Below are 24,811 nucleotides of genomic sequence, written 5' to 3' on the forward strand. Positions count from 1 at the left end.
AAAAATTGCAAATAAATTGCATTTCCTACAGCTCTGTTTTTACGTTTGTATTTCAGGTCACATTCCTCACACTGTGTCTTGGTAGACCAAGGCTGGTACCCAGCTAACAAGGTACTATAACCTGTCATTACATTTATAGTAAATTATTATTATTTTCCGAATAACTGTGACCCACACAGGATTTAAAAACTGAAAGATAAATCGTGCATCAAATAATTGTCTTGTTCACCCTCACAGCTTTTCTAATGTACATATTCAGCTGTGTGTGAGGGTATTTTGCTCACAGTTTAATATGACTTGCAATTGTCAGGCGAAGTTGGGTGCAGAATTTGGAGAAAAAGGCAAAAAAAAGGTGACGCAAAGCAGGATCCTAAAACAAATCAATGACATCAGTACTGGTGATTGTAACCAGCTAAAATGCCCAAGTTTGGTAACTGGATGTAATGAAGAAACCTAAGCAGATAAGAGGAATTTAAATAATTCAATAATTCAAATACTTTACTTTCCAATTGTTACTACTGATTACACAATAATACTTCATTTGGGGTTTTCAAAAAACTAGACAAGGCATTATTTATGACTACATTCTCCTTTCTAACAACCTCACATTACGTGTCAAGTTTATGAGTTGCCAAATGTCTTTTCAGGTTCCCCTTCTGGGAAAATTCTTTCTCACAGTTTGGACACTTAAATGGTTTCACCCCATTGTGGCTGAGTGTGTGTCTTTTCAGGCAGTTCAGTGTAAGGAAACGCTTCGGGCACTCCGAGCACAGGTACGGACGCTCCCCTGTGTGAGAGCGTGTGTGCACAATCAGGTGACTCTTGCTGGAGAAACCCTTCCCGCAGTGTGTGCAGGTGTACGGCATCTCGCCCGTGTGGGACCGAGTGTGCAGCAGCAGCTCCCCGGAAGACAAAAAGGACTTCCCACACGTGGTGCACAAGTAATTCTTCTCCCCTTTGTGCATCTGCATGTGTCTTGTGATCCCTGCTTTGCTGAACCCTTTCCCACAGATCGTACACAGGTTGCTGGGACCTTCATGCAGGCGTTCATGTTGCTTGAGCGAATAGTTGCACAGGAATCCCTTGTTGCACTGGCTGCAGACGAATATCCGTCCTCTCTTGTGGAGTCTCTGGTGCTGATAATAACCTGACGAGCTGGTGAATCCCTTCTCACACTGGGTGCAGCTGTAGGCGAAGCTGTGAAGCTTCATGTGAGTCTTAAGTTGATTTGGAAGTTCAAAAACCTTTTCACACTTCAGGCATTTGGTTTCTTCCTCTGTGAAGTTTTTGTTGACAGGTCGCGTGCTCAGAAACCTTTTGTCATCCCCCGCGGGCTCTTTCCGTCTACGTTGTTCCTTATTTTCTAAGTTGTCCTTCTTCTGCTTACGTTCCCGCTTTTTTCTAACACCGCTTTTTGGTTTATGTTTCCTCTTTATCCCGGAGTTGCCTTCTACGTTCTTCTTTTCACCAGTCATGTCTTTACTTTTCTGCTGGGTCTTTGCTCTGGCTTTCTTCACAGATAGGTTTTTCTGAATGGGAGCTCTTACGTGGTGCTCACTCTGGATGTGCTCTTGGACTTTTCTCTTTAGGAGGTGAGCGAATGAACACTGAGGGCAGATGAACAAACGCGACAGAGGACCTGAAAACATGAAAGCAAGAAAAACAGCAAGTTAGTCAAATAACATTTTGGACTAAATCTGGTCTCCTACTGCAACTGATTGTTTCTAACCTGATTCCCTAATTGGCAACAAATCATCTGCAGTGGCGTCTGAGCTTCGACTCGAGTCTTCTTCTAAATCTTCCGATGCCAGGGTCTCTTCCTCATTGTCATAATCATCGTCCTCACTGTAAGACTCAGTAAACCGTTCCACTCCAGATCGAGCAGGGAGGGACAGAGTGGACAAAACAATATCGCCCTCGCTGCTGGAAGGAGCTGTTGGTAGAGGAAGGCATTTAACATTTACACATTAGAGTCACTTGTTATAGTGACGGGAGCATGAATTCCTGGTAAAAGTCTGAACAAAGTTGCATTTGTTGTCAAAGAACAAAAACAAGACAATGTAAGAAAGAAAGCAAAACAGCAAGGAAGGAAGGAAACAAGAAAAAACGGTCTTTTCGAACCTTGATCTTTTGCACAGATGGAACTCTGTTCCTCTTGCCTTTTCTGTTAAAACGTACCAGAGCTGAGAGTCCCTGACTGTCTGTGATGAAGCAGCAGAGTCTTCAGGGCAAAGGGTTCAGACAGATGCTGTCCTAATTCTTCTGACACAGATGTTGTTTCTGTGAGCCATGCTGCTGTCTGAGGCACAGAGAGAAGACCACAGAGATGCAGGTTGGCAAAAGAAACAACACTGTATATTTACAGACCTCAAAGCAAAAGCACAAAAAAAGAAAATCCAGCGACATCCAGACACATTTCACACTGAAAAACGAGAGTACCTGTTGCAGGTCTGGTACGGGCAGCAGATGCTCCAGCCTGGACAGGAACTCAGACACCAGCTGCTGCAGTCTTTGGTCATAGTTAGAGCCGTAGTTTGCAGGAAACACCTCCTACAGAAACAGCCAAATTATCAACACATCACCGCGTTAAATGGTTGGTGAATCTCTGGATTTTATGAGATCAACATTGAATCTTTTAATATCTTTTGTCAAAATATATGAGCTCTGTATCCCTTGCATCCCCTTGATCTTTAAGAGATATTCATTTCTCACAGATAGACTCACTTGGAAGAAGAACTCCTTTTCAAAAGGAACATTCAAAAGGTTCTGAACCAGGCTGGCAAAGTTGGTGTAAGAGGTCTTCAGTATATCACCATTGGCCTGTCAAGAAATTGACAACAATATAGTTGAAAAAAGAATAATTATATAATTAACAGTAATGGTGTTACAGATTATTCATTTTGGAACGCCATATTTTTGAGGACTATGAGAACACCCTGGATGTGTGCTGTCCATGTTTAGTGTGTGGAGCAGCTCTTTTTCTTTATAAAACCCACCATCTGATCAGTGGAGCTCAGTTCAGCGCTGCAGGTGTGAATCTTATCCAGGTGACTCTGGATGGTCTGCAGGTTGGCGACGCCATCACCACGACACAGCTCCAGAACCAGCTGCAACAAGGCAAAGGTGGGAGACTGGTAACTCAAAAGAGCATGACACAGCAGGGACAATTTCTATTATAAGAGAGGACCGCTGTATGTTGATAAGCAAATGTAACTAATAACAAGACACATACTAACATTACAACTAAGACAATTACAAAATAATGCATTAAAAAATAAGTAAAATGGGGAATAATTATATTATGTGTCATGATTTCAAATGTCCAATGTGTCCCTTGGAGCCACTGAGGGAAACAGGTACAGGGAGGGCCAATGAACGCAACATCTTGGCATCACTGGCATTCAGATTTATTTTTATTAATTTAATTTAATACTGTTGACAAAGAGAAGGATCACAGTTCCGAGTAACTAATTCCTCACCCTTGCTCTCAGGCCCAGGATGAGCTGAGCTCTCTGGCTGGGACTCAGAAGCTCTGGGACGATCTCTGTCGCCAAACAGATGAAGTCCACCAGCTTGTCATACTGCATCACACTGTGCTGCTGTACTATTTGCCATATGAAAGCAGACATTAGTCTGACTGGCGGGACGAGGAGATGTAAGGAGGCCGGAGGAAGAGGGGAACCTGCAAAGCACAATTGAAATGGAATTAATGAATAAGGTAAATTGTAACTACAGAGGCTCAAATGACCATTTGCAAGCGATTTGTCCACAACTCCATCCGAGGATAAGCTAACGTTAGCTTAGTTAATAAATGTATTAGTAACTGCATTATTTGTTAAAATGACTAGCTGCGAATACTAGCCGATAACTAAATAAATAATTACACAAACCTTTGCTTTTCCACGCCATTTCTTAGTAACACGACTAGAAAATAAACAAAATACCACTTTTGCATTCATCTGAATGAGTAGCTAGCTAAGGAAATACTCCTAACTTCCGGGTAAAACGGATGTTATGAAAACTGTCGTCCCGTATGCGATTTCCTTCAAAATAAAAGATAGAATGTTCAATATTTGGAATTATATATGGAATTAAAATAGCCCCACATCATCACATACCGTTCACCATACCTAGAGATTGGCATGGGGTACTTTCCATAAAATCATCTCTCAATGCAAATCAAACCAGCTATTAGGCTAACTGAAATAAAACCATGCCAATCTCTAGGTATGGTGAAGGGTATGTGATCATGTGGGGCTATTTTAATTCCAAAGGCCAAGGGAACTTTATCAGGATGCATAGTATCCTGGATCCATGAAATAACTGGCCTTTAAAAATAAAAATCTGCCTGCCTCTATGGGAATTCAACACAGGGGTGTACTTACTTATGCCCCCTGTATTTTAAGGAAGACCATTTATTTATTTACGATACATTATTTATTCACAAACAAAATTGGTGTCCTTAAAGATTGGATTTTTCCTCATTTTTTTAATTAAGGCATTAAGATCAATTTCCAAAAGATGATTTTTTTATTCCTCTTTTTAGTCAACTTTAGCATGGGTGTCCTAATTTTTTCATATGACTGTACATACACACATACATACATATACATACATACATACATATAGGCCTACACCATAGACTATATGGTTCTCAAACTGTGGTACAACTAGGCTACCACTGGTGGTACGTGAGCTTCCTCTAGCGGTACGCGGATGAAATCTTGAGATATTTAAAAAATAAATTGAAATAAATTAATTTAACATTTCTAATAATAAAACATAAACTATGATCATCCATCCATCCATCTTCGTCCGCTTATAGGGGGCGGGTCGCGACGGTAAACTATGATCAGTTAAAGGTAATTTAAAATAGACTGTTTCCTTAGGTGTAAATAGCTTTGTTTCGATATCAGCCTGCTAGTAGTCACGTTCATGAATGGAGTGCGCATACATCGATAATTATTTACAAGCTGGAGGGACTGAGGAAGTACAGCGTGGCTGTGGCTGTCAACAATAATGTTTTTAGGAATAAACAGCCTCCTGCGTGAACTGCCTGCAGCTGAATAGGGTAGGCCTATGCTACTCTATTTTAACGTGGGCCATAATGGTGGAGACTAATATTTTCTAACGTGGTAGCCTACGTGGTGTAAAAGGTTTGAGAACAACTGCCTACAGACTGTAAAAATAACACAACATATAGCGGTGGTTGTGTAGCGCATACTGGGAAATAACACTTTCTGCCAGTAGATGGTGCACATGTGTCACTTTTTGTGGTATCCTGGACCTTTTACTCTTTAGTTGATTAATTTCAACAGTCAAAAAATAAATCCAACGGAACCGAATACTGCAGCCCTAAAATAAATTCCTATCTTTGTTAAGCTATGGGGGGAGTTGTTAAAATAGCTTTACTGTAGTTATGTATCAATAGGCCTAACTGGTAAAAAATCTGAACCCACTTTTTAAAACCGTTAATGCTGCATGTAATAGACTGACAATCATCCAGTCAGAGTATGTAGGTTCAAATGTCATAGTGGAAGTAACAGACTATGTAATAAAACATTAGAATGTAGGCCTATAAATCAGTGGTAATATTAAATTGTAGTTCATGAGATAATTTTAAATTCAATAACATTCATAATACTTATAATAATAAATAGTCTAGCCTACTTAGTTTTTGTATTACTCTTTAATGGCAAAAGAACATAGTATTAAAGCAAAAGTACCAACAACAAAAAAACATGATAGTATTCTAATGTAGCCTATACAGTAACCAACACATACAAATAAAATAAAAAGACACAAATCGTTCACTTAATTATGCACACAAAGTAGCAAACTGTTCCTGATTTTGCTTAGGGTCCACGGGGTCAATCACTGGACTTTTTAAAAAAAGAAATCAGGATCCCCTATCATATGATCACCGGTAAGGGCGTGAGACACATTAACACACCCAGTTTTTACACGCACGCCCAATCAGTGCTGGCCAGACAGCGCCTCGGCAGCTTGCTAACGTTACTCATTGTAACTGTACGTGTCGGCTCAAGTATTAGAAGAATATCAGCAGCTCGTCATCATCATTTGGGTGTCGACTCTTTGGTTTTACCTACGGAAACTCGTTTTTTCATAGCCTACAGTTAATAGTTAATTTGTGCGCAAAGTTGGATAACACACGCTTGGATACTTGTCACTATGGGAGGAAGACGCAGAGACGCACCTGGATCTGACGAGGACTACTCCTTTGTCAGTCCAGTTGTCAAATACCTACTGTTCTTGTTTAATTTCATTTTTTGGGTGAGTGTTTCTCATACCATTGAAAACAATGGGTCACAAAGATCTCAAAGTGTATAGTAACCTTTATTTACTCTGTGCGCAGGTTAATCATTGCGTTTCTTGGCAAACCAAATTTGCTCCCTGTGAGCTTAGGTTAAACGGTAAAAAGGTTTGTTTTTAACAAGATAAAAGTTAAAGGACATTTCTCAGGATTTCAGCTTCCAACTATGTCAGACCTACTGTGTTTACTACTTTTGTTTAAAACCCAAACTTGTGAGATCTACATTTAGTCTGCTGACAGTTGGAACATCCACTGCTTTATTTAAGTTTGTTTTTCATTAACTTTGGTGTTTTACAAAAAGTGAAACTGTGTCCAGGAAAGAGGAAGAAGGGAAGTTAACATACATGGCTGACACACGCACACACCAAGTGTTTGCTGCTCAGCCATTGGTCAGAGACTAAGTTTTATTATAATGCAAATCAGAAATGTATCATCTGATTTTGTCAGAGGGGATTTAGAGCTCAGAACCTGTTTGACCCAAAAATATTGTTGTCATCTCAACAACAATATTTAAAACAACTGTACTCAGTCAACACAACTGCTGTGGTTTCATTCCAGGCTATAGTTCCTTTCATGACATACTCTGTTGCCAGGAAATACACTTTTATTGATTCATATGCTGATGGGGCCGTGCACAAGTGGGTCCCCACTTCTTCCACAAATCTTGTCTGTTGACTGAGGGAAACGGGGAAGATTTCTGTGTAGCAGATTTTAAACACGCTTTGGTGAACACAGCATATTATTGCATTGATTTTATCATTAGCTATTTCTGACTATGGCATTTTGTCACCCACAATGTTACTAATTGCAAAACTTTATCCTTTTTAAAAGTAAAGAATTTAGTTGAAAGTAACAGCTGAGCTCGGCAGTAGGTTGTAAACAAACCAAAGTTCATATGAGTGGGTTTCAGTGTCAGGTGCTTAGGCATTGTAATGTAAGGAGATTTCTGACTTGCAACAGTTGTTGCAGATTAAACTTGTTGAGGTTTAGTGGAGACTTTTTTGTTGCTGCAAAAAAAGCTGTAGAAAATGACTTAAAAAGAGAACTAATATAACATATTTGAATCTATTGAGAACATACACAGACAAAAGGTTTGAAGTTTTTTGGAGTTATTCTTTATATGCTAAAATCTGAGAAATCGTAAAGTGTGTAGAGCTGTTCCTTTATCCATTTCCTTCTACACACCTATATGAGTGTGTCAGCCATGTTCATGACTTCAGGCCATGTACAAACAGGATAAGGCTGTGTAAAAACTTGAAGCTCTTTGACGTGGAATGTGTTGTTGTCATTTCTGTTGCCTCTGGCTACAATGGGCTCTGTACATACCGATGATAACTGCAAATGCATGGTTGTCTTCTAGTCTAGAAATGTCATGGGATGTTTGTTATAATCGTGGTAATTAGCTGTTTGGTGAGTTGATACAATGGCGATTAACCAATAAGTGAATCGGTTATGTAACCAACGCAAGAATGGTATTTGGTGACCACTTAGTTTTAGCACATCACTTCACAAAACTGTTGCATTTCATTAGTACAACAACATACATTATTGCAAAAAAAACGGCCTGTTTTCTTCAGATCTGGCTTGTTCACAGTGAAACTAAACCTTTACAAAAGGGGCAGAAAATCTAGGTTTACCCTCCAACCCCAAGAAGGTGCAGTGTCTGTGGTAACTTGATCCATTTCACTCGGGGTAGGAGGAGGGTTTCTGAGGGCTCTCTATTATTCAATTGAGACTGAGAGAGGAGCGCTGAGTGAAAGGCCCTTTATTTTTTAGGGAAAGCTACAGACTGCTGCCAGATCGATTTAGTCAAATAGATGGCAGATTCGCCTTATCTACATGTCTAATGAAAATGTTGTGGTCCTCTAGTTGATTCTACTGACTCCACTTAAAGCACTGAGGCTAACAAAAAGCACAGACTCTCCTATTTTGGGGAAATTTGTTTTTATTCTATCAGTACAGCCTTGTCATATATGTCTGATTAAGTGTTCTGGTGAGTGGGGCCCCTCCCTGGAGAAGTATGAACATAAAAATGGTTCTTCACTTCCTGTGCTGTGTGGTTTCTTGCCTATTTCTTCTTTCAAGATTCACTATGTATAAAGAAATATTTTTTCTCTATGTTCTTCTCAGATAATCTCTCTGGTGATGGTGGCAATCGGCGTGTACGCCCGCATGATGAAACATGCAGGTAAACGATCCTTCAATGATAGTGCACACAGTCTTTCTTCATGTTGAGTGTGAAACAGTGGGAGTATTGAGTGTCAGGGCATGCTTCCACTGCTTTCACCAAACAACACAGTGGGAAAACTGCCTCTAAATCTGTGTTGTTCAAGAATACTAACAGAGCTAGACAAAGACACTTGAAAGCACACTTCCATAAATGTTTCCTGTTACTGTTTGAAAGGAAATAATTCTGTTGTTTAAAAAAACAAACCAAGTTACTCTCTTCACATCAGTCTTTGAACCCCTCTTTTCTTTTTCTCAGAGGCAGCTCTGGCGTGTCTGTCAGTGGACCCCGCTGTAATGCTGATGGTCGTGGGGGTCCTGATGTTTATCATCACCTTCTGTGGCTGTGTGGGCTCCCTGCGAGAAAACATCTGCCTTCTGAACACAGTAAGTCAGGATTTGTTCTACTGCCAGGCTTCAGTGTATTCTGCATAGATGATTTTTTTCCTTACAGTATAACAGTGCAGAGAGATACATAGTGTATGACATGGAGTCAGATTCAAGCTCTGCCAACGTGAGCTGCCAGATCATCTCAACAGTATTTTTGTGGGTGACTTTCTTTTTTTCTTTTTCTTTTACAATGTCCTTCTATCGTAAGCGCTTACTCTTAGGATTTTTTTTGTGCGTGTTTTAAGAGTAGGGGAGGTAAATGAAATCTGTCCTCTAAGGAATTAAACAGAAACAGATTAATTTTACAGAGCTGTAAACATCCCTATCTTTTTCCTCCCCCCTCCCAGTTCTGTATCTGTCTGACAGTGATCTTCCTGCTCCAGCTGGCTGCTGGGATCCTGGGCTTCATCTTCTCTGATAAGGTAATGAAACAACATGGAGGTTTTTCTCTGTACGAACAATGCATGTATTTGCTTTTTTACATTCCTAACATAATAATTATTGCAAAAACTGTACCTGCCATGCTTAATTTTCTTTTTTAAATTACTCCTGGTAATTGATTGGTTGACTGAACCATGAAATGGTCAAACCCGCCATGGACACGGAAATAGTTTTTTGATATTATTGTTTTTGAACTAAATCCCACACAAGGTCTAGATGCATTATATAATATATATTATTATAATATCCTTAAAATCTAGTCATTTGTGAGCAACAAAACTTTACAATAAGACTGATGCACCTTGAAAAATGTACAACATTTGTTTATATAGTCTTTCTTTGGGTAGACTTTTTTTTTGGGGGGTTTAACTGTTTATTTACTGTCCTTTGTGATTGTAAAGAATGGTGTAACACTGTCCTCTCCTGGGCTTCACCTGTAACTGCTGCAGGGTTGTCAGATGTGGTTCTGGTTCATTAGAAATGAGGATCTTAACAAGAAGCTGGATTTATCATATTTGTTATCAAACTGTTATATAACCATTCTGTGTCTTCATCATGCATATTTTTGTGCATGCACACATTTTTTTCTCTGCCAAGGCCCGGACTAGAGTGACTGACATGATCAACAATGCTATCGTCCACTACAGAGAGGACATTGATCTCCAAAATCTCATAGACTTTGGTCAGAAAGAGGTAAGGATTTATTCCAAATACAGACTTCATACCATAAACACTGTACGTCATCATCATTTTGTCATACATACCAGAGCAATAATGTATACACACATCATTAACATGTCTTCTAATCTCTTCTATCTCAAATGTTTGTATGTGTCCTCAGTTTGGCTGCTGTGGTGGTGTGACGTACACTGACTGGTCCCAGAACATTTACTTCAACTGTAAGCAGGACAACCCCAGCAGAGAACGCTGTTCTGTCCCCTTCTCCTGTTGTATCATATCCAAAGACAAGGTCACCATCTTTACAAGACTGCTGATATCTTTTTGTGTGAATGCTTTTAAATGTATTTATCTTACTTACTTACTTACTTACTTACTTACTTACTTGAGCAGGAGGTTATCAACACAATGTGTGGCCAGGGCATGCAGGACTTAGAGTACATTGAAGCTGGAGACCACATCCACACCAATGGCTGCATAGACAAAATGGTGAACTGGATCCACAGTAACCTGTTCCTACTTGGAGGCATCGCCCTGGGACTGGCCATACCACAGGTAGGATATGGTGCACAGCATACATACCAATACACACACAACTCAATAACCTTAACCCCTCTAAGAGTAGAGACTAACCGTCGTAGCCAGCTGCTGAGCCCTCTGTTTGTGTTTTCACTTCTGCAGCTAGTTGGCATCCTCTTGTCTCAGATTTTGATAAACCAAATCAAAGACCAGATCGAGCTTCAGAACTACAACCTCAAGCACCGCTCAGACCCGTGGAGCTAACCTAGGTCGGATCAGACCAGATTCTGATGAACAGCACCAGAAACACGGTGACACCAGCAGATGGGCGGGGGAACCACAAATGCCTGAAAAACATCTGTCATCTCTGGCTGGATTGAGCAATTGGTATCATTGGTCTTAGACTTATAAAAAACAAGACTAGTCAAGAGCCAGCATGTGGACAAACCATTAATGTGCTTTCAAACACTTGGCATGGAAGTGAAGGTCAGTACACGTAAAGGAAACAGGTGGAGAAACAGGACTCTGTCACCACCTACTGGACATAGACAATGTTTGTATTTACCAAACTTTATACGGTAGTTAGTACAAGCAAAGGCAGGAAGGGCATTTGGCTGTCAGGGTCATATTGATGGGATCATTGACCTTAACTTAAGAACTGCAATCAGTATACTCTATTACACATCTTTTTTTTTTCCCCACTGTATCCATAATGCAGCAAATGTTAGCTAAGCAAAAGGGAATTGCATTTATGAACATATATTGATTTAGTAGACTTTTTTCAAAATAAAAGAGTGACAGACAGAATGTCTTATGCATTCTCAGTAATGTTGCTTATCTATGAGATGCATCTTACGTTTGGTTGAGGTTTTTATTAATGTATTAGCAATGTGTACCTGAAATATAAGTATGTTTTCTATTTGTAGTTAAAATATGTGTCAAATAGAAAGGTCAACATACTTGATACATTTTTTTTAAGACAAAGCTTAAGCAATGCACATATGCTAGGTGGTATGTAGTTTTGTATACTTTCACAAGCCTATGAATGCGTTTAAAAAGTATTTACCTCTGGGCCCCAGAAATGCCTTGTACCCTTGTTACAAAAAGGAATATTATAACAGTACAGTATAATAACCCGTTTTACATAATGATTTTAAAGGTTTTAATTGACAATTAACTGTCCATTAACACTCTGCATAATAAAATGGCCATGTTAGGCTACTTGGTTTTCTTGCCGAGACCTGACACTGCACATGATGTCATTTCCTCCTCACATTTTAGCCAGCTGACAGCCTGCATTTGTCTCAATATGCTGCCATTATAAGTAAATGTTTGCCAAACGACATAGGCTTTGTACAAAGTCCATATTCTGGACATGTGTTGAGGCTGTATATATATTTGAATCCTGTTCTCACCTCTTCCTTATCTTTTTTTCTTTTGCAAAAATGTTCAACTAAAATACAAAAGAAGTGGGGAATTCCCAATTTCCCACTATTCCCACTAAAGAAAACTGTTGTTTGATTGCCTGAGGTACTGTCATGTTATTTCGTCGATGTGGTCACTAGAACGGGCCAAGTTTTTATTTTATGACCAATCAGTGAGCAGACAGTGGTTACAGTTCTCTGACTGAGGAAAAAAAAGATTTATTTGAAACTAAAAAACGAAAAAACATTTTACCCTCTTTTGTTGTCTTGATAAAGTACCAATTAAAGCTTGGTTTGCACTGACAGCAAAGGAAGGTGTAGCTGTATTTTACTGTTTTTGTTTGATTTGGGTTCAGTGAAAATCATAAAACAGCTGTAAAGTTCAGTATTTAATGTTTTTATGTGATAATTAGAGGCAAATCTTTGACATTCTCTACATTTTTCTTCTTCACCTAGGGAAGCTCTGGCAAAAGGTATACTGTAACTGTGAAGAAGCATAAACCAACACAACCTCTCTACCCCATTTCTCTGCCTGGCAAATGAAAACCTGAGTTGTAAGGCATTCCCGGCCTGAAACCCGATGCCTGTAGTCCTTGGGAGCAGAAACAGCCCTGCATGTTTAACAGCCTTTGACTTAAGTCCACAATCTAAACATGATATGTCTGTTAGTTAAACGCTGTAGTAACTTCTATTACTGTGAAATCACCAATCTACTGCCACAAAGGAGAGAAAAAGCATTTGGTAATTAATTTAGTAAAAGCAAGTGTGTGTGTGTGTGTGTGTGTGTGTGTGTGTGTGTGTGTGTGTGTGTGTGTGTGTGTGTGTGTGTGTGTGTGTGTGTGTGTGTGTGTGTGTGTGTGTGTGTGTGTGTGTGTGTGTCCTTGAAACCCACAGCAACATGGCTGCCTGGGTGAGTCAGAGGCAAAAACCAGGGACCACACACAGAGCACTGGAGCCCAGACACACACAGAGGAGGGAGGAGAGTTCACCCAGTTTTTACTCTCAGAACACGAGGAGAGAAACAAAGCATCGGCAGTCATGCAAATACCACAAGTGCACTGTCCAATTAATGCGATAACAACAGCACCATGGGTTGAGGTTGGACCAATTTGAAATTTGCTTTTAGTGGTATTCTGGCTTATTCAAGCACAGTAAAATAAACTAAAATCAATTAAATCAGCATAAAATAATGAGACTGTGTTTGAGTTTGGGGTTTTATGTAAATTATTTTTCATGTTTAGCAGTTTTGGAAGATTCCTGCAGCCACCTTAACCACAACAGGAAGTCCAGTCCATTATGAATGTCCCAAAGGAAACGGACTTAATGTAGTTTTGAGTTTAACTGTGTCCCTCCACTCCCTCCCTCCCTCCCTCCCACACACCGATACTCACATGCACACTACTGTCATATAAACGTGAAAACTGTTCAAAACTTGATGTAATTCATAATACATAATTATTTAAAAAAATGGCTGAGACATTCTGACTGTCTTGTTAAGGCAAACAGCCAACAATATACAGTATAAAAAAACATGTATAAATGTAAAGGAAAACTCATCTTACATCTGTTTAATAGTATCTATGTAATCCCTAAACGAACTAGTCTGCATCATCAGTGCAGATTAGGCCACATGTACAGTATCAGTATGTTGTATGGCTATATCAGTGTTTTTTTCATAATATTGTATTCATTTTGTGAAATGTGTGTATAATACATGTACTGCACATAATATGATATACATATGTATATATTGTATGTATTATTCATACTTATACCTATATTTATATTATATATTTCTTAAATTTCTTTTGCACAAATGCAATTCATTTATATAATCTAAGGTATTGTATATAATGTATATTGCTCTTTAATGTTATCTCTTTTATTTTGGCTTTAATTTGTATTTATTTATGTGTGCTTGCTTACGTCTGTCTCTTGTGCAGCTGTAGAATGTGAATCCATATCTTAAAGATATAAAAAGCTCATAATATATTATAAAGGGCTGTTTACCGCCTTAAGAAAATGTACAGCATCAGAAACACAATTTTGAGTGCACATACGTACATTTTAAATATCCTATTATGTTAATGACTGCTGTATTGAAGCCAGTGGTGGAATGTAACTAAGTTCATTTACTCAAGTACTGTACTTAAGTACAAATTTGAGGTACTTGTACTTTACTTGAGTCTTTTCTTTTCATGCCACTTTCTACTTCTACTCTACTACATCTCAGAGGGAAATATTGTACTTTTTACTCTACTATATTACTCTGACAGATTTAGTTAGTTACTTTACAAATTAAAATATTTGCAACAAAACACGTAGTTTATAAAATATGTTTTATTATAAATTAAACTACCCAACAATATAACGGCCTACAAGCACAGCTGAAATGATTCGACATAAAACAGAACTGTTTGGATCGTTTCCAGATGTCCCTGCATTGAGTACTTTTACTTTTAATACTTTAAGTACATTTTCCTGGTGATACATACTTTTACGGAAGTAACATTTTCAATGCAGGACTTTTACTTGTAACAAGGTATTTTTATAGTGTGGTATTAGTACTTTTACTTAAGTAAAGGATCTGGATAATTCTTTGAACACTGATTATAGCCCCTGTATCATGATTTAGTAGATAAGTGGTAGAAGGTCAGAGGACCTCCTGGGGTTTCATAAAAATTAGGACATTTTCAGATTCACTCCCTTGAAGTTGACACAGGTGACATGTATAAGATCCTACTGGTGAATGCTTCTGCACAAACTACAAGAGAAACCCTGTCAGATGGGGGTCTGTGTTGTTCTGGGGGTCCTTGAGATGCTGCCATAAGGCACATTCTTCCACTTGCAGAGGGGGATGGGAGGAGAGGTTTTGTTGCTCTGGCTCTCCCTCACCATGTGCATACCAGAGACAAAAAAAACAACAACAACCAGACACAGAGCTGCAACTCAGGAACACAACACAGCCACAGAAACCTCTCGTCAGACACTTCACCGGCAGAAAATCACTTCTTGGGAGAGAGAGATGTAGGATAATTTATCATCTTATTTTTGTGCCAGCATAAAAAAGGGGGCTACGGAGAAGTGGGTGGTGCATCTGAGCTCGAGCTCCTATTACAGAGATCCAGACTTTTTCATGGCAAGTTTTGTGGAAGTGGGGGGAGGGCGAATCTGCAACTTTCTCGGCCTTAATGTCTTTTTCATACCCAGCCTAAATGCTTCAAATTAATTCTTTTTATGGTTTTGAGTTTAGGCGATGTGTTTTTTCTAGAGTTGTGGACACTTTTTTGGAGCTGTTGGAATTTGGATAATGAAGGAATTCAGGAGGATCCAGCAGGGATCGGACGAGAAGTACAGAATAAAAAAGTTTGGGAGGACTACGAGAAAACTTTGAAGCGCCCCGCAGATTTCCCTCATCATGCCGCGTTTGGAAACTTATTCCAAATCTAATGACGAATACTTCATCTTTGGGTGTTTTGGGAAACAGAATAGCTAAAGCACTAGAATTCAAAGTGATCTCGTTTTTGCACAGTTGAATCTCTACTCCCAAGATGTCTTCCCAGGGTCGGGGCCCCATTGTTGGATTTTACGGGATGCTTTGCGTCTGGGCTGCCTGGCTTTCGGGCTCCAGGGCGGTGTTGTCTCCAAACGGAACGATATTTGAGGATAACTGCAAGAAAACCTCAACTTGCGAGGCACTTAAATACAACACATGTCTGGGATCGCCTTTACCGTACACGCATACTTCTCTGATCCTGGCGGAGGACTCCAGCACCCAAGAAGAAGCTTTTGAGAAGCTGACCATGTGGTCCGGTGAGATTTAATGAGTCCAAGCAAAGTTTGAAATATGCTCCATCTCATGGTATAGTTTATAGCTCGTAGAAGAAGAGTGGTATTCATTATGTAAGCCAATAAGAAAACACTGTTGTAACACTACCGTAAATGGCACAAATATAGTGCTACTGTAAATATATGCTCATTATGAATATTAACACGACTTACTTATTTTGAAAGTGATGATAAATAACTATAATTTCACTATGAATCCATTATTGACTACCACAAATACCCTGTAAACCTTGACATCAAATAGCAAAAAACTAAAAAGCTTTTAATGTGTATCAATTAAATAATAAATACATGTATAAGTAGGCTATATATGAGCAGTGGGATCAGTTTCACTATACAGAAAGTCAGTATTGTTTGCGTTGTTTATATGATAATAATGCTAATTGGAATGACAATGAGCTGTGATGAGGAGTCTGGAGACGGGAAGAGAGCCTCAACAGGAAATGAAGGGTTAAAAGCCGTTAGGGCAACAAAAGGAATCACTCATAGGTGTTAGCGAGTGAACAAAATGAGAGTTTCACTAATAAAAGGCTTTTAGATATTCTGCACCACTTTCATAAGCACTCACTAATGACCTGTCAGACCCACAGGTCACTGCTTCACAGCCCATTCTGATGAGGAGCCTCATTTGTATTTTTGGATATGGTTTATTCTGGCTCCTGTGTAACAGCAGATATGTCCAGGAAATCTCAGAGATGAATTTAAATGATTCATATATCAAATTCCAAACATTTCACAAAATCATACTTCATCAGGACTATTCTCAAATTAATCTTTGCATTCTGTCAGTTATAATCAAGCTGACGGATTTATGTAGTTTCTCGTCCCTCATGATGATCACCGTCACCGCCATCAGTTTCATAAGTGAGGCCTGTGTCTTGTTGTACATCTCTCATGTCTTGCTGTTTCAGGATGTTTTAAGACTGCTTTTCTGTTCTAGGTCTGCGGAACGCTCCTCGCTGTTGGTCGGTCATCCAGCCTTTGCTCTGTGCCGTCTACATGCCCAAATGTGAGAACGGTCGAGTCGAGCTGCCCAGCCAGAGCCTGTGTTTGGCTACACGTCGACCATGTAGCATCGTGGACCAGGAGAGAGGCTGGCCCAGCTTCCTCAAATGTGACAAATTCCCTGTGGGCTGTTCGGTATGCTTCATTGTTATGTAATTCCGTGTGATACATTATTGATCCCCAAAGGGAAAAGTCTCTTTTCATTGCAGGTCAGATGTCAGGCTACACAAACGCAGATATTAATGTATTTTATCCAGACTAGCTAATTAGAAGCTCACCTTTCCCTTTGCCTTCTCTGTGTGCAGAATGAGGTGCAGAAGCTGAAGTTCAACATGTCAGGCCAGTGTGAAGCTCCCCTGGTGAAGACAGACATTCAGTCCAGTTGGTACAAGGACGTGGAGGGCTGCGGTATCCAGTGTGACAACCCTCTGTTCACTGAGGAGGAGCACAATGACATGCACGCCTACATCGCTTACTTCGGCACCATCACCCTCCTCTGCACCTTCTTCACCCTGGTGAGACATAAGTACAGTACCCATAATTCTGTGTGTTTTGCTTCTTCTTTTTTTTTGCATCTTCTGACTTTTAAAATGTCCTCCGTTTCAGGCCACGTTTCTTGCCGACTGGAAGAACTCCAATCGCTACCCAGCTGTCATTCTCTTCTACATCAACGCCTGTTTCTTCGTGGGCAGTATCGGCTGGCTGGCCCAGTTCCTGGATGGAGCGCGCGACGAGATTGTGTGCAAGAGCGACAACACCATGCGACTCGGGGAACCCTCGTAAGCGAATGTCTTGACCTGATCAATCATGAGATTAAAGATCATTCCCAACTAGAAAATGTAACCCTGAAAGTCACATTCATGCTTGGCTGTTCTCCACAGGTCTTCAGAGACACTGTCATGCGTCACCATCTTCATCATCGTGTACTACTCCCTGATGTCGGGCGTGATTTGGTTCGTCATGCTGACCTATGCCTGGCACACGTCCTTCAAAGCCCTGGGCACCACCCACCAGCCGCTGTCTGGCAGAACCTCCTACTTCCACATGGTGACCTGGTCCGTCCCCTTCGTCCTCACTGTGGCCATCCTGGCTATCGCTGAGGTGTGTAGGGAGTCTGATTCACCTCTTACAATCTCACACTCTGAGACTGAAAAATGGTTTCCAATTATGAGAAAATATGAGCTTTTTTTTCTCATTCGTTGTGGCTCTGTTGTGCTCCACAGGTGGATGGAGACTCAGTGAGTGGGATCTGTTTTGTAGGCTACAAAAACTACAGATACCGTGCTGGGTTTGTGCTGGCCCCCATTGGAGTGGTGCTTGTTGTCGGCGGCTACTTCCTCATTCGGGGTGAGTAATGTTTTACAAGTAAAATAGCTCAGTAAACATTCTTGGAAGTCTTTCAAGCTATGTGACACCCCAGAAGTGCTCCTCAAATTCATCCCCACACCACCAGCACTGACTGATTCTGTTTATTTCTTTTTTTAGGTGTCATGACTTTGTTTTCCATTAAGAGTAACCACCCAGGACTTCTGAGTGAAAAAGCTGCCAGCAAAATCAACGAGACGATGCTGAGACTTGGTATGTTCAATCATCTGGTGCCATTTCACACCACACTGGTGACCTGAGAAATAGTATGAGGGTAAAAACCATCCTAGTTATGATCAGAGTTGAGACCTGGGTGTTAGGTGAAGACATGTTTAGGAGTCTAGCAGCATGTCATTGGGCAAACAAAACACAATCAATGGATAATTATTCTCAGTTTATATCCCCCAGGTTTTTGAAATAAGAAAAATTATCAAAGAAAGAATAATTTCTATCTGTTTTTAAATGGTTTTAGAGATTATTCTTGTTTCGCATTGTCCCATAATATTAAGAGTCAAGTGTCTGGTATCTAACCTCTGATTTCTGTGTCTCCCTGTCAGGTATATTTGGATTCCTTGCTTTTGGCTTTGTTTTCATCACCTTCGGCTGCCACTTCTACGACTTCTTCAACCAGGCTGAATGGGAGAGGAGCTTCAGAGAATATGTGCTGTAGGTTTTTTATTGTCTTTCTTCTTTAAGTGGCAGCAATCCTGTTGCATGTTTGTTGCTGCACACCTGCAAACCTTACACAAAGAAATCCACAAATTGATGCTGTTGAGACTCCAAACCGCTGTGCAACCGCTCAGCTTACAGTGGTGAATGCAGCCCCATTTCCCCACAGTGTTGACACTGGCTGTAGTGGAATTAATTTCGCCTCAAAAATGTAAACCGCTCTCTCCTGCCGTGACATTTAAAAGACTTTCTTATTTAGCAGATCCAGCATTTGAATGTGCCTCAGTCATATGGCTCGAAGGTGAGGGAGGCACATGTAGCATGGTCGAGGCATAGACTGAACATCGCTGTGATGTTTTCAACAGGTGTGAAGCCAACGTGACAATCGCCTCTCAGACCAACAAGCCAATCCCAGAATGCACCATTAAGAACCGGCCCAGCCTGATGGTGGAGAAAATCAACCTGTTCTCCATGTTTGGGACGGGAATTGCTATGAGTACCTGGGTCTGGACCAAGGCCACCATCCTCATCTGGAAACGGACCTGGTGCAAGTAAGCAAACATCAGTGTGAAATATAACATTAATCATTATATTTCTGTCTTTGAAATACTCTTTTCCAATCTCTTATATCAGTCTCTTCTCATTGCTTGTGTTCACATGATGGCTACATGCCTCTCCACGTCCATATATGGTTTTAAAGATATGATAACAGTGTGGGAACAGTCTAATCTCTATGCACCCAGATATGTACTAACCGAGTAGACTTTCCCTGCCAAACATCTTTGAAAATGGGGGATTTTCACCCTGATCATTTAGAAGAATGGCAGCATATATTTAGATAAATCTTGCAGTGTGTCCCAATTGTGTGCGTTTAGGTTTGCAGTGTTAATCCTTGGTTTTGTAACACCGCTCACAAGGGCTCACTGTGACTTGGATTTTACTCGCAGGAATTTGTTTCCTTCCAGCTTTGAAAAACAACAGTAATTGCACTGCTTGGAATTATTGTTTTCAGTGTGGGCTTAAGACATCATCCTGAGTGACGTAAAATGAGAGAATGTGTAAGATATCGGCATCTTGCCCAAGATCACATGGCTGCTGATGAAATTAAACATGGGATCCTCAGTTGGGTCTTTCTAACTATCAGACAGTGTCAGTGACTTTCTTTCTGAACGGTACATCTGTTCCTGTGTCAGGATTATTGGTCGTAGTGACAATGAACCCAAGAGGATCAAGAAGAGCAAGATGATTGCCAAGGCATTTGCACTAAGGAAGGAGCTTCACAAGGACCCAGAAAAGGAGCTGTCCTTCAGCATGCACACCGTGTCCCACGATGGACCAGTGGGTGAGTATTCAGTTTATTCAGTATATCAGTGGAGCCATTCTGAGTATGCTTAAACTGATATTTTAGGATACATTAGACTGACTTAAGTTCGAATGAAGGTTTGCTATATTGTCCACTATTTGGGGAGAAGATTGAAACAGTGGAAGCCATGTCTGGTGATGTTTGCATACTTTCACCTTGTGGCAAATCACTGAAACGGCAAGGAGTCTTATTTGGATTATTGTCTTTGTGTAGATCATACCTCATGTTAGTATAGTTATTATATGCATATTATTCATAGGATGCTCCCTGTTTCACCCCCTATAGTAAAGGGTTTCTTCACCCAAAATACAAAAAAGACAGCTTCTCACTTATCCCAAGAAGTATCTAGCCATGCAGATATCATAGGTTTCCAAGTCGGGACTATTTCTTTGGTATAAAGCAGTTCTAACTGGGGCATTGTTTCTACTAGATACATTTTTAAATGTAGTTTTTCAATGCTGGGAGCACCACAAACAAAATGCCACTCATGTCCATTATATTGTGATATAGTTTGGCTGAACTTTGGCACATAAAACCAACTATGTACATGGATAGATACCACTAGAGGTAAGTGATAAAAAAATAAATTATATATAAATTTGGGGGAACCACATCACTTGCCTTTGGTGTGTAATATAATGTCAAAAATGGCACCATGTGTGCTGATGTAAAAATCCACAATGTGTTATTTTCTTTCGAATTTGGCCTTAAAAGATTTTCCATTTGCTTTTTTGTGGCATAGAGGCTACACAGACAGTGGCAACTGTTATGTCTGTAGCTAAGAACTGCATGACACATTATTCTGCTCATGTAAGCTGTGAGGCTGCTGTGGCTGCCATGCTTGTTTAGCTTGGAGCAGTTCAGGGCTATAGAGGCACTGCGGGGGAGCCATTAAGTGTATGTTGGGTTTAAAGCTGCCCTCAGTTGTCTCTAAATGGAGAGTTTGTGGTTTGTCTTTTTTCATTCATAGCTGGAATCAATTTTGAATTAAATGAGCCATCAAACGACGTGTCATCAGCTTGGGCGCAGCATGTGACTAAGATGGTGGCCCGGCGAGGTGCCATCCTGCCTCAGGACATCTCTGTTACTCCTACTGGTACTCCAGGTGAGAGCTGGAGGCCATGACTCTGGCATTACACTCATCAATCCTTTCCGCCCCCCTTTTCTTTTCCAGAGGGCTGTCGATCACCAACTTATTTTCTGTTATTTCTTCACAGTGCCACCTCCAGAGGAGAGGAACAGGCTGTGGATGGTGGAGGCTGAGATTTCACCAGAGATGATAAAGAGGAAAAAGAAGAAGAAGAAGAGTAAAAAGGAGGTGCGTCCAGTGGAGGATGCGGTGGACCACCAGGCTAATCGCCAGCGTGAGTTTGGTCGCAGCTCAGTGCCTCGTCTGCCCAAACTGCCATGCCACCCCAGTCTGGTCGCTAATCTGCGTGAACAGCAGAGGCAGCAGCAGAAGCTGGAGGAGGAAGTCTTGCCAGGGTCCTACCCAGATTTCCAACCCTCCCACCCGCTGTCCTGTGAGGAGAGGTGTCCCTACCAGCCCTACCAGAGCAGTCGGAACAGCTATGGCCGCAGCCTGCTCTCTAACCCTCTAACCTTCAATGACCGCCCAGAGGATCTTGGTCTCGGCCCACGCTGCCTCCCCTCTGCCTCCACTTGGCAGCCCAGGGGATCTTCCCGCTACCCCGGGGAGATGGATCTCGCCCACGTGGCAAGGTTACCGGCAGGCCGAAGGGCCGGCTACGGACCCGTTCACTCCCGGACCAATTTAATGGAAGCGGAACTTATGGATGCTGACTCTGACTTCTAAGAGCAATAGCTCCAATATATTAGTAATCTACAAAAAGTGCTGGATGCTTTGAAAATTCTTACTAAAGTGCACCTATTTCCCAATGCCCAGAGGTCAAGATGGAACTAAGCTGTTCAGTTAATTTTATTTTTTATTTTGAAAAAACAAAGGGATAAAGTAATAATAATAATAATGTTGTGAATATGTTAATGAAAAAATATTTTTTTATACTCTGTGTCCAATACAATTTCAAAGGCAACTCCATGATGACAAGAGAAATGAGGCAGCTAAACTTTATGTGGCTTGAAACAGATATCGTTATTTTGAAAGCCATAAGCATTCATCAGTTAGTATCAGCCTAGCCCTGTTTGTGACAACATTCAACTCTTAATGTTGCAGGGTGAGTCAAGGTATCACGGATGAATTGCTAATTGACACAGTTAACTTGTCTTTGAAATTACCAGTAAGGAAATTTGAAGATGAAGGCAGTCGATAAAACTTTTTTGTAAAGTCTATTATATTCTCAATCTTTGAGTGACCGCTTGTGTATTATTATTTTTACCGCCCCAGCAGGGCAGTAAAATTTGACTCATACAGAAGACCATACAGGTTAAAATAAAAATGCTACGGGCTACTTGCAAATACTGTTTAACCCAGGTCATCTTTTGTGTTATATTTAAATGTTTGTTAAACTCCATTTCTCTCTTCCCATCACTATTTAGCAATTAATGATTTGTGTTTATGTACAGTTAACTTGAGGTACTAACCATTATCTCCCTAAAAAATTATTATACTGTCCTTACTTTTCTTCATTTGATTGACATATGCAAGTAATAGTGACATTGACGACTTTTGTTAAAGAATAAATTCATACCAGGCTGAAAAGCAGTGTTTTGCTGCCCTCTCTGGTTGAAGCCTCATTCACCTTTGCCCTCACCTAGCATCACTGCTGGTGTGGTTAGAAGTGTGCTGTCATACCTATAACCACACCCAACAGTGATGTCACCGAGCCCTTAAGTACACTTGTACATCACTGCAGCAGATGATGAAAAACAAGTTGAAGTGGTGTTTCAAGTTACTCCTTAATCAGTGAGTATACACAAAGTTATTGAGCTAGAATACATACTACTAATTTGCATACGCTCTGTTGCCTGGTGCAATAAACCGTCCATTAGCTTATATTGTACCTGGAGAAAAAGACTGAAATTAATGCAATTGCCCTCTTTTTCTCAATGAATTCTCCTTGTATATTTCAGAATTTTTTTAAAGCAGTATTTCTACTTGTGTTGATCTGTTGTACATGTTCAATCTAAACTGAGCTTCATATGTATTTCTTTTTCTCTTTAGTACAGTTGAAAATCCTTTGTATGATGTATTTTAGACTGCAGTGGTCTTAGAAGTCACTTCCCCCCCAAATGCTTCTATTTTTCAGTGCGTGTCTCTCTCTCTCTCTAAATGTGTGTTCTGTATATAGATTGTTCATAGAGTTCCCAATAAGGGTATTATTTGTACAGATTTATATATCAGATCACTTGATTATTCTGCTGATATGATAAATAAAAAGGGAAGAGTATGCTACTATGCTATAAAAGGTTGTCACTGTACTTGTGCTGTAACCAAAATGTCACCTATTGTCATTTGACACTCAGTATGGATAAATGATGATGAAGTAGACTGTGATAGGCCGTTTCTTCTGCCGATGCTAATTAGTTTGTCTACTGTAAGTGTCTGGTTATTCATGTGAGATATCTGATAGATAATTATTTATGTTATTAGTAGTTTCCACACTGCTATGGTTCAACAACATAGGGAGTTTGGCAACAAAATAAAGCATAGCTGATATCCACCAAAAAAGACTATTTTCAAAGACTATAAAGAGACTAAAAGATTACTTTGAAAATTGTCTTTGACTTTTTATGCTTTGAAAAATGATTTCTGTTTTGGTAAGCCGTCAAAAAGATTTAGGCCTACCAGCAGGCCTCGTGTTGCTTTCTCGGTTTAGTCTCCCAACTGTGTAAAAAAAAGTTTACTGTCACTTTGCAGCTGTACTTTTTTTGTTTCATTATGTAAATAAAAGTAACCCTACACTTTCACTTTTCTGTGTGATTGTGTGGCCATTTGCACTAGCCCCAGTTTGCACCTCTCATGTTTTACTATAGCCTATGAATTCCAGTCATATAATAATTTTTCAAAAATTTAGACGCTCATTTACCTAAGCTTACCACTTTTCAGAAGGTATTTTCTAGAATCCGCAAAAACTTGTCTCACCATCTAAATGAAAAAACATTCTGTCAGCTGAATGATTTGTTTTGGCTGTTTTCCAAGTTGTGCCTTTTTCCATGACATATCGTTTCACTTAATTTGTTTAATTATTTTAACCAAAAAGTTTAAATGTCATTGGTATGTATTGATGTTACTTTGTAAAACCTTTTATTTTCATACAAAATAACGTGTTCATAGTTTGCTTATGTTTTACAAAAGCAGTAACAGCATGCAATGCAATCTGATGCTGTCTGCAGCGTCACACTGTCTTTAATAATTCCGCCACTTGGGGACGCTAAAGTTGCATGCACATTTTCAAATCCTACACACAGTGACTTTAAAGATAAAAGAGGAACATTTAAAGTCATATATAGAAAGATAAAGATAGATAGAAAACATATGCACATTAAGACTGAAATAGTAAGATTTAAAATCTTGCAGTCATCGCTGCTACTCCATCCACCTCCCCGCCCCTCTCTGTCTTTGCTGGG

At 40.1% G+C, this 24,811-nt stretch overlaps 3 protein-coding genes across 4 annotated transcripts; 2 read left to right on the top strand and 1 right to left on the bottom strand.

Annotated features, from left to right (window-relative positions):
• On the bottom strand, positions 1–3,994 carry LOC144511979 (uncharacterized). The gene is made up of 8 exons (XM_078242486.1): positions 3,891–3,994; positions 3,480–3,682; positions 2,997–3,107; positions 2,725–2,820; positions 2,440–2,550; positions 2,179–2,299; positions 1,730–1,933; positions 1–1,639 (listed from the first exon to the last, which is right to left on the bottom strand). Exons 1-8 carry the CDS (start codon positions 3,907–3,909, stop codon positions 609–611), a joined length of 1,896 nt encoding a protein of 631 aa, XP_078098612.1. The 5' UTR covers positions 3,910–3,994; the 3' UTR covers positions 1–608.
• tspan33a (tetraspanin 33a) lies at positions 3,696–11,278 on the top strand. Of its 2 annotated transcripts, none has more exons than XM_078242488.1 (8): positions 3,696–3,718; positions 8,465–8,522; positions 8,820–8,947; positions 9,298–9,372; positions 9,989–10,084; positions 10,233–10,361; positions 10,463–10,624; positions 10,751–11,278. In XM_078242488.1, exons 1-8 carry the CDS (start codon positions 3,701–3,703, stop codon positions 10,850–10,852), a joined length of 768 nt encoding a protein of 255 aa, XP_078098614.1. In that variant the 5' UTR covers positions 3,696–3,700; the 3' UTR covers positions 10,853–11,278. The 2 variants fall into 2 exon arrangements, with proteins under 2 accessions (XP_078098614.1, XP_078098613.1); XM_078242487.1 differs by lacking the exon at positions 3,696–3,718 and adding an exon at positions 5,977–6,294.
• A 3,646-nt stretch (positions 11,279–14,924) lies between these two features.
• Positions 14,925–24,151, top strand: smo (smoothened, frizzled class receptor). The gene is made up of 12 exons (XM_078242661.1): positions 14,925–15,825; positions 16,802–17,001; positions 17,172–17,381; positions 17,473–17,645; positions 17,748–17,967; positions 18,090–18,213; positions 18,352–18,444; positions 18,789–18,897; positions 19,266–19,451; positions 20,094–20,242; positions 21,234–21,368; positions 21,481–24,151. The coding sequence occupies exons 1-12, from the start codon at positions 15,564–15,566 to the stop codon at positions 22,077–22,079; spliced, it is 2,460 nt and encodes an 819-aa protein (XP_078098787.1). The 5' UTR covers positions 14,925–15,563; the 3' UTR covers positions 22,080–24,151.
• The last annotated feature ends 660 nt before the right edge of the window (positions 24,152–24,811 follow it).

Source organism: Sander vitreus, chromosome 23 (assembly GCF_031162955.1).
Source record: "Sander vitreus isolate 19-12246 chromosome 23, sanVit1, whole genome shotgun sequence".
Classification (NCBI taxonomy): Eukaryota; Metazoa; Chordata; class Actinopteri; order Perciformes; family Percidae; genus Sander; species Sander vitreus.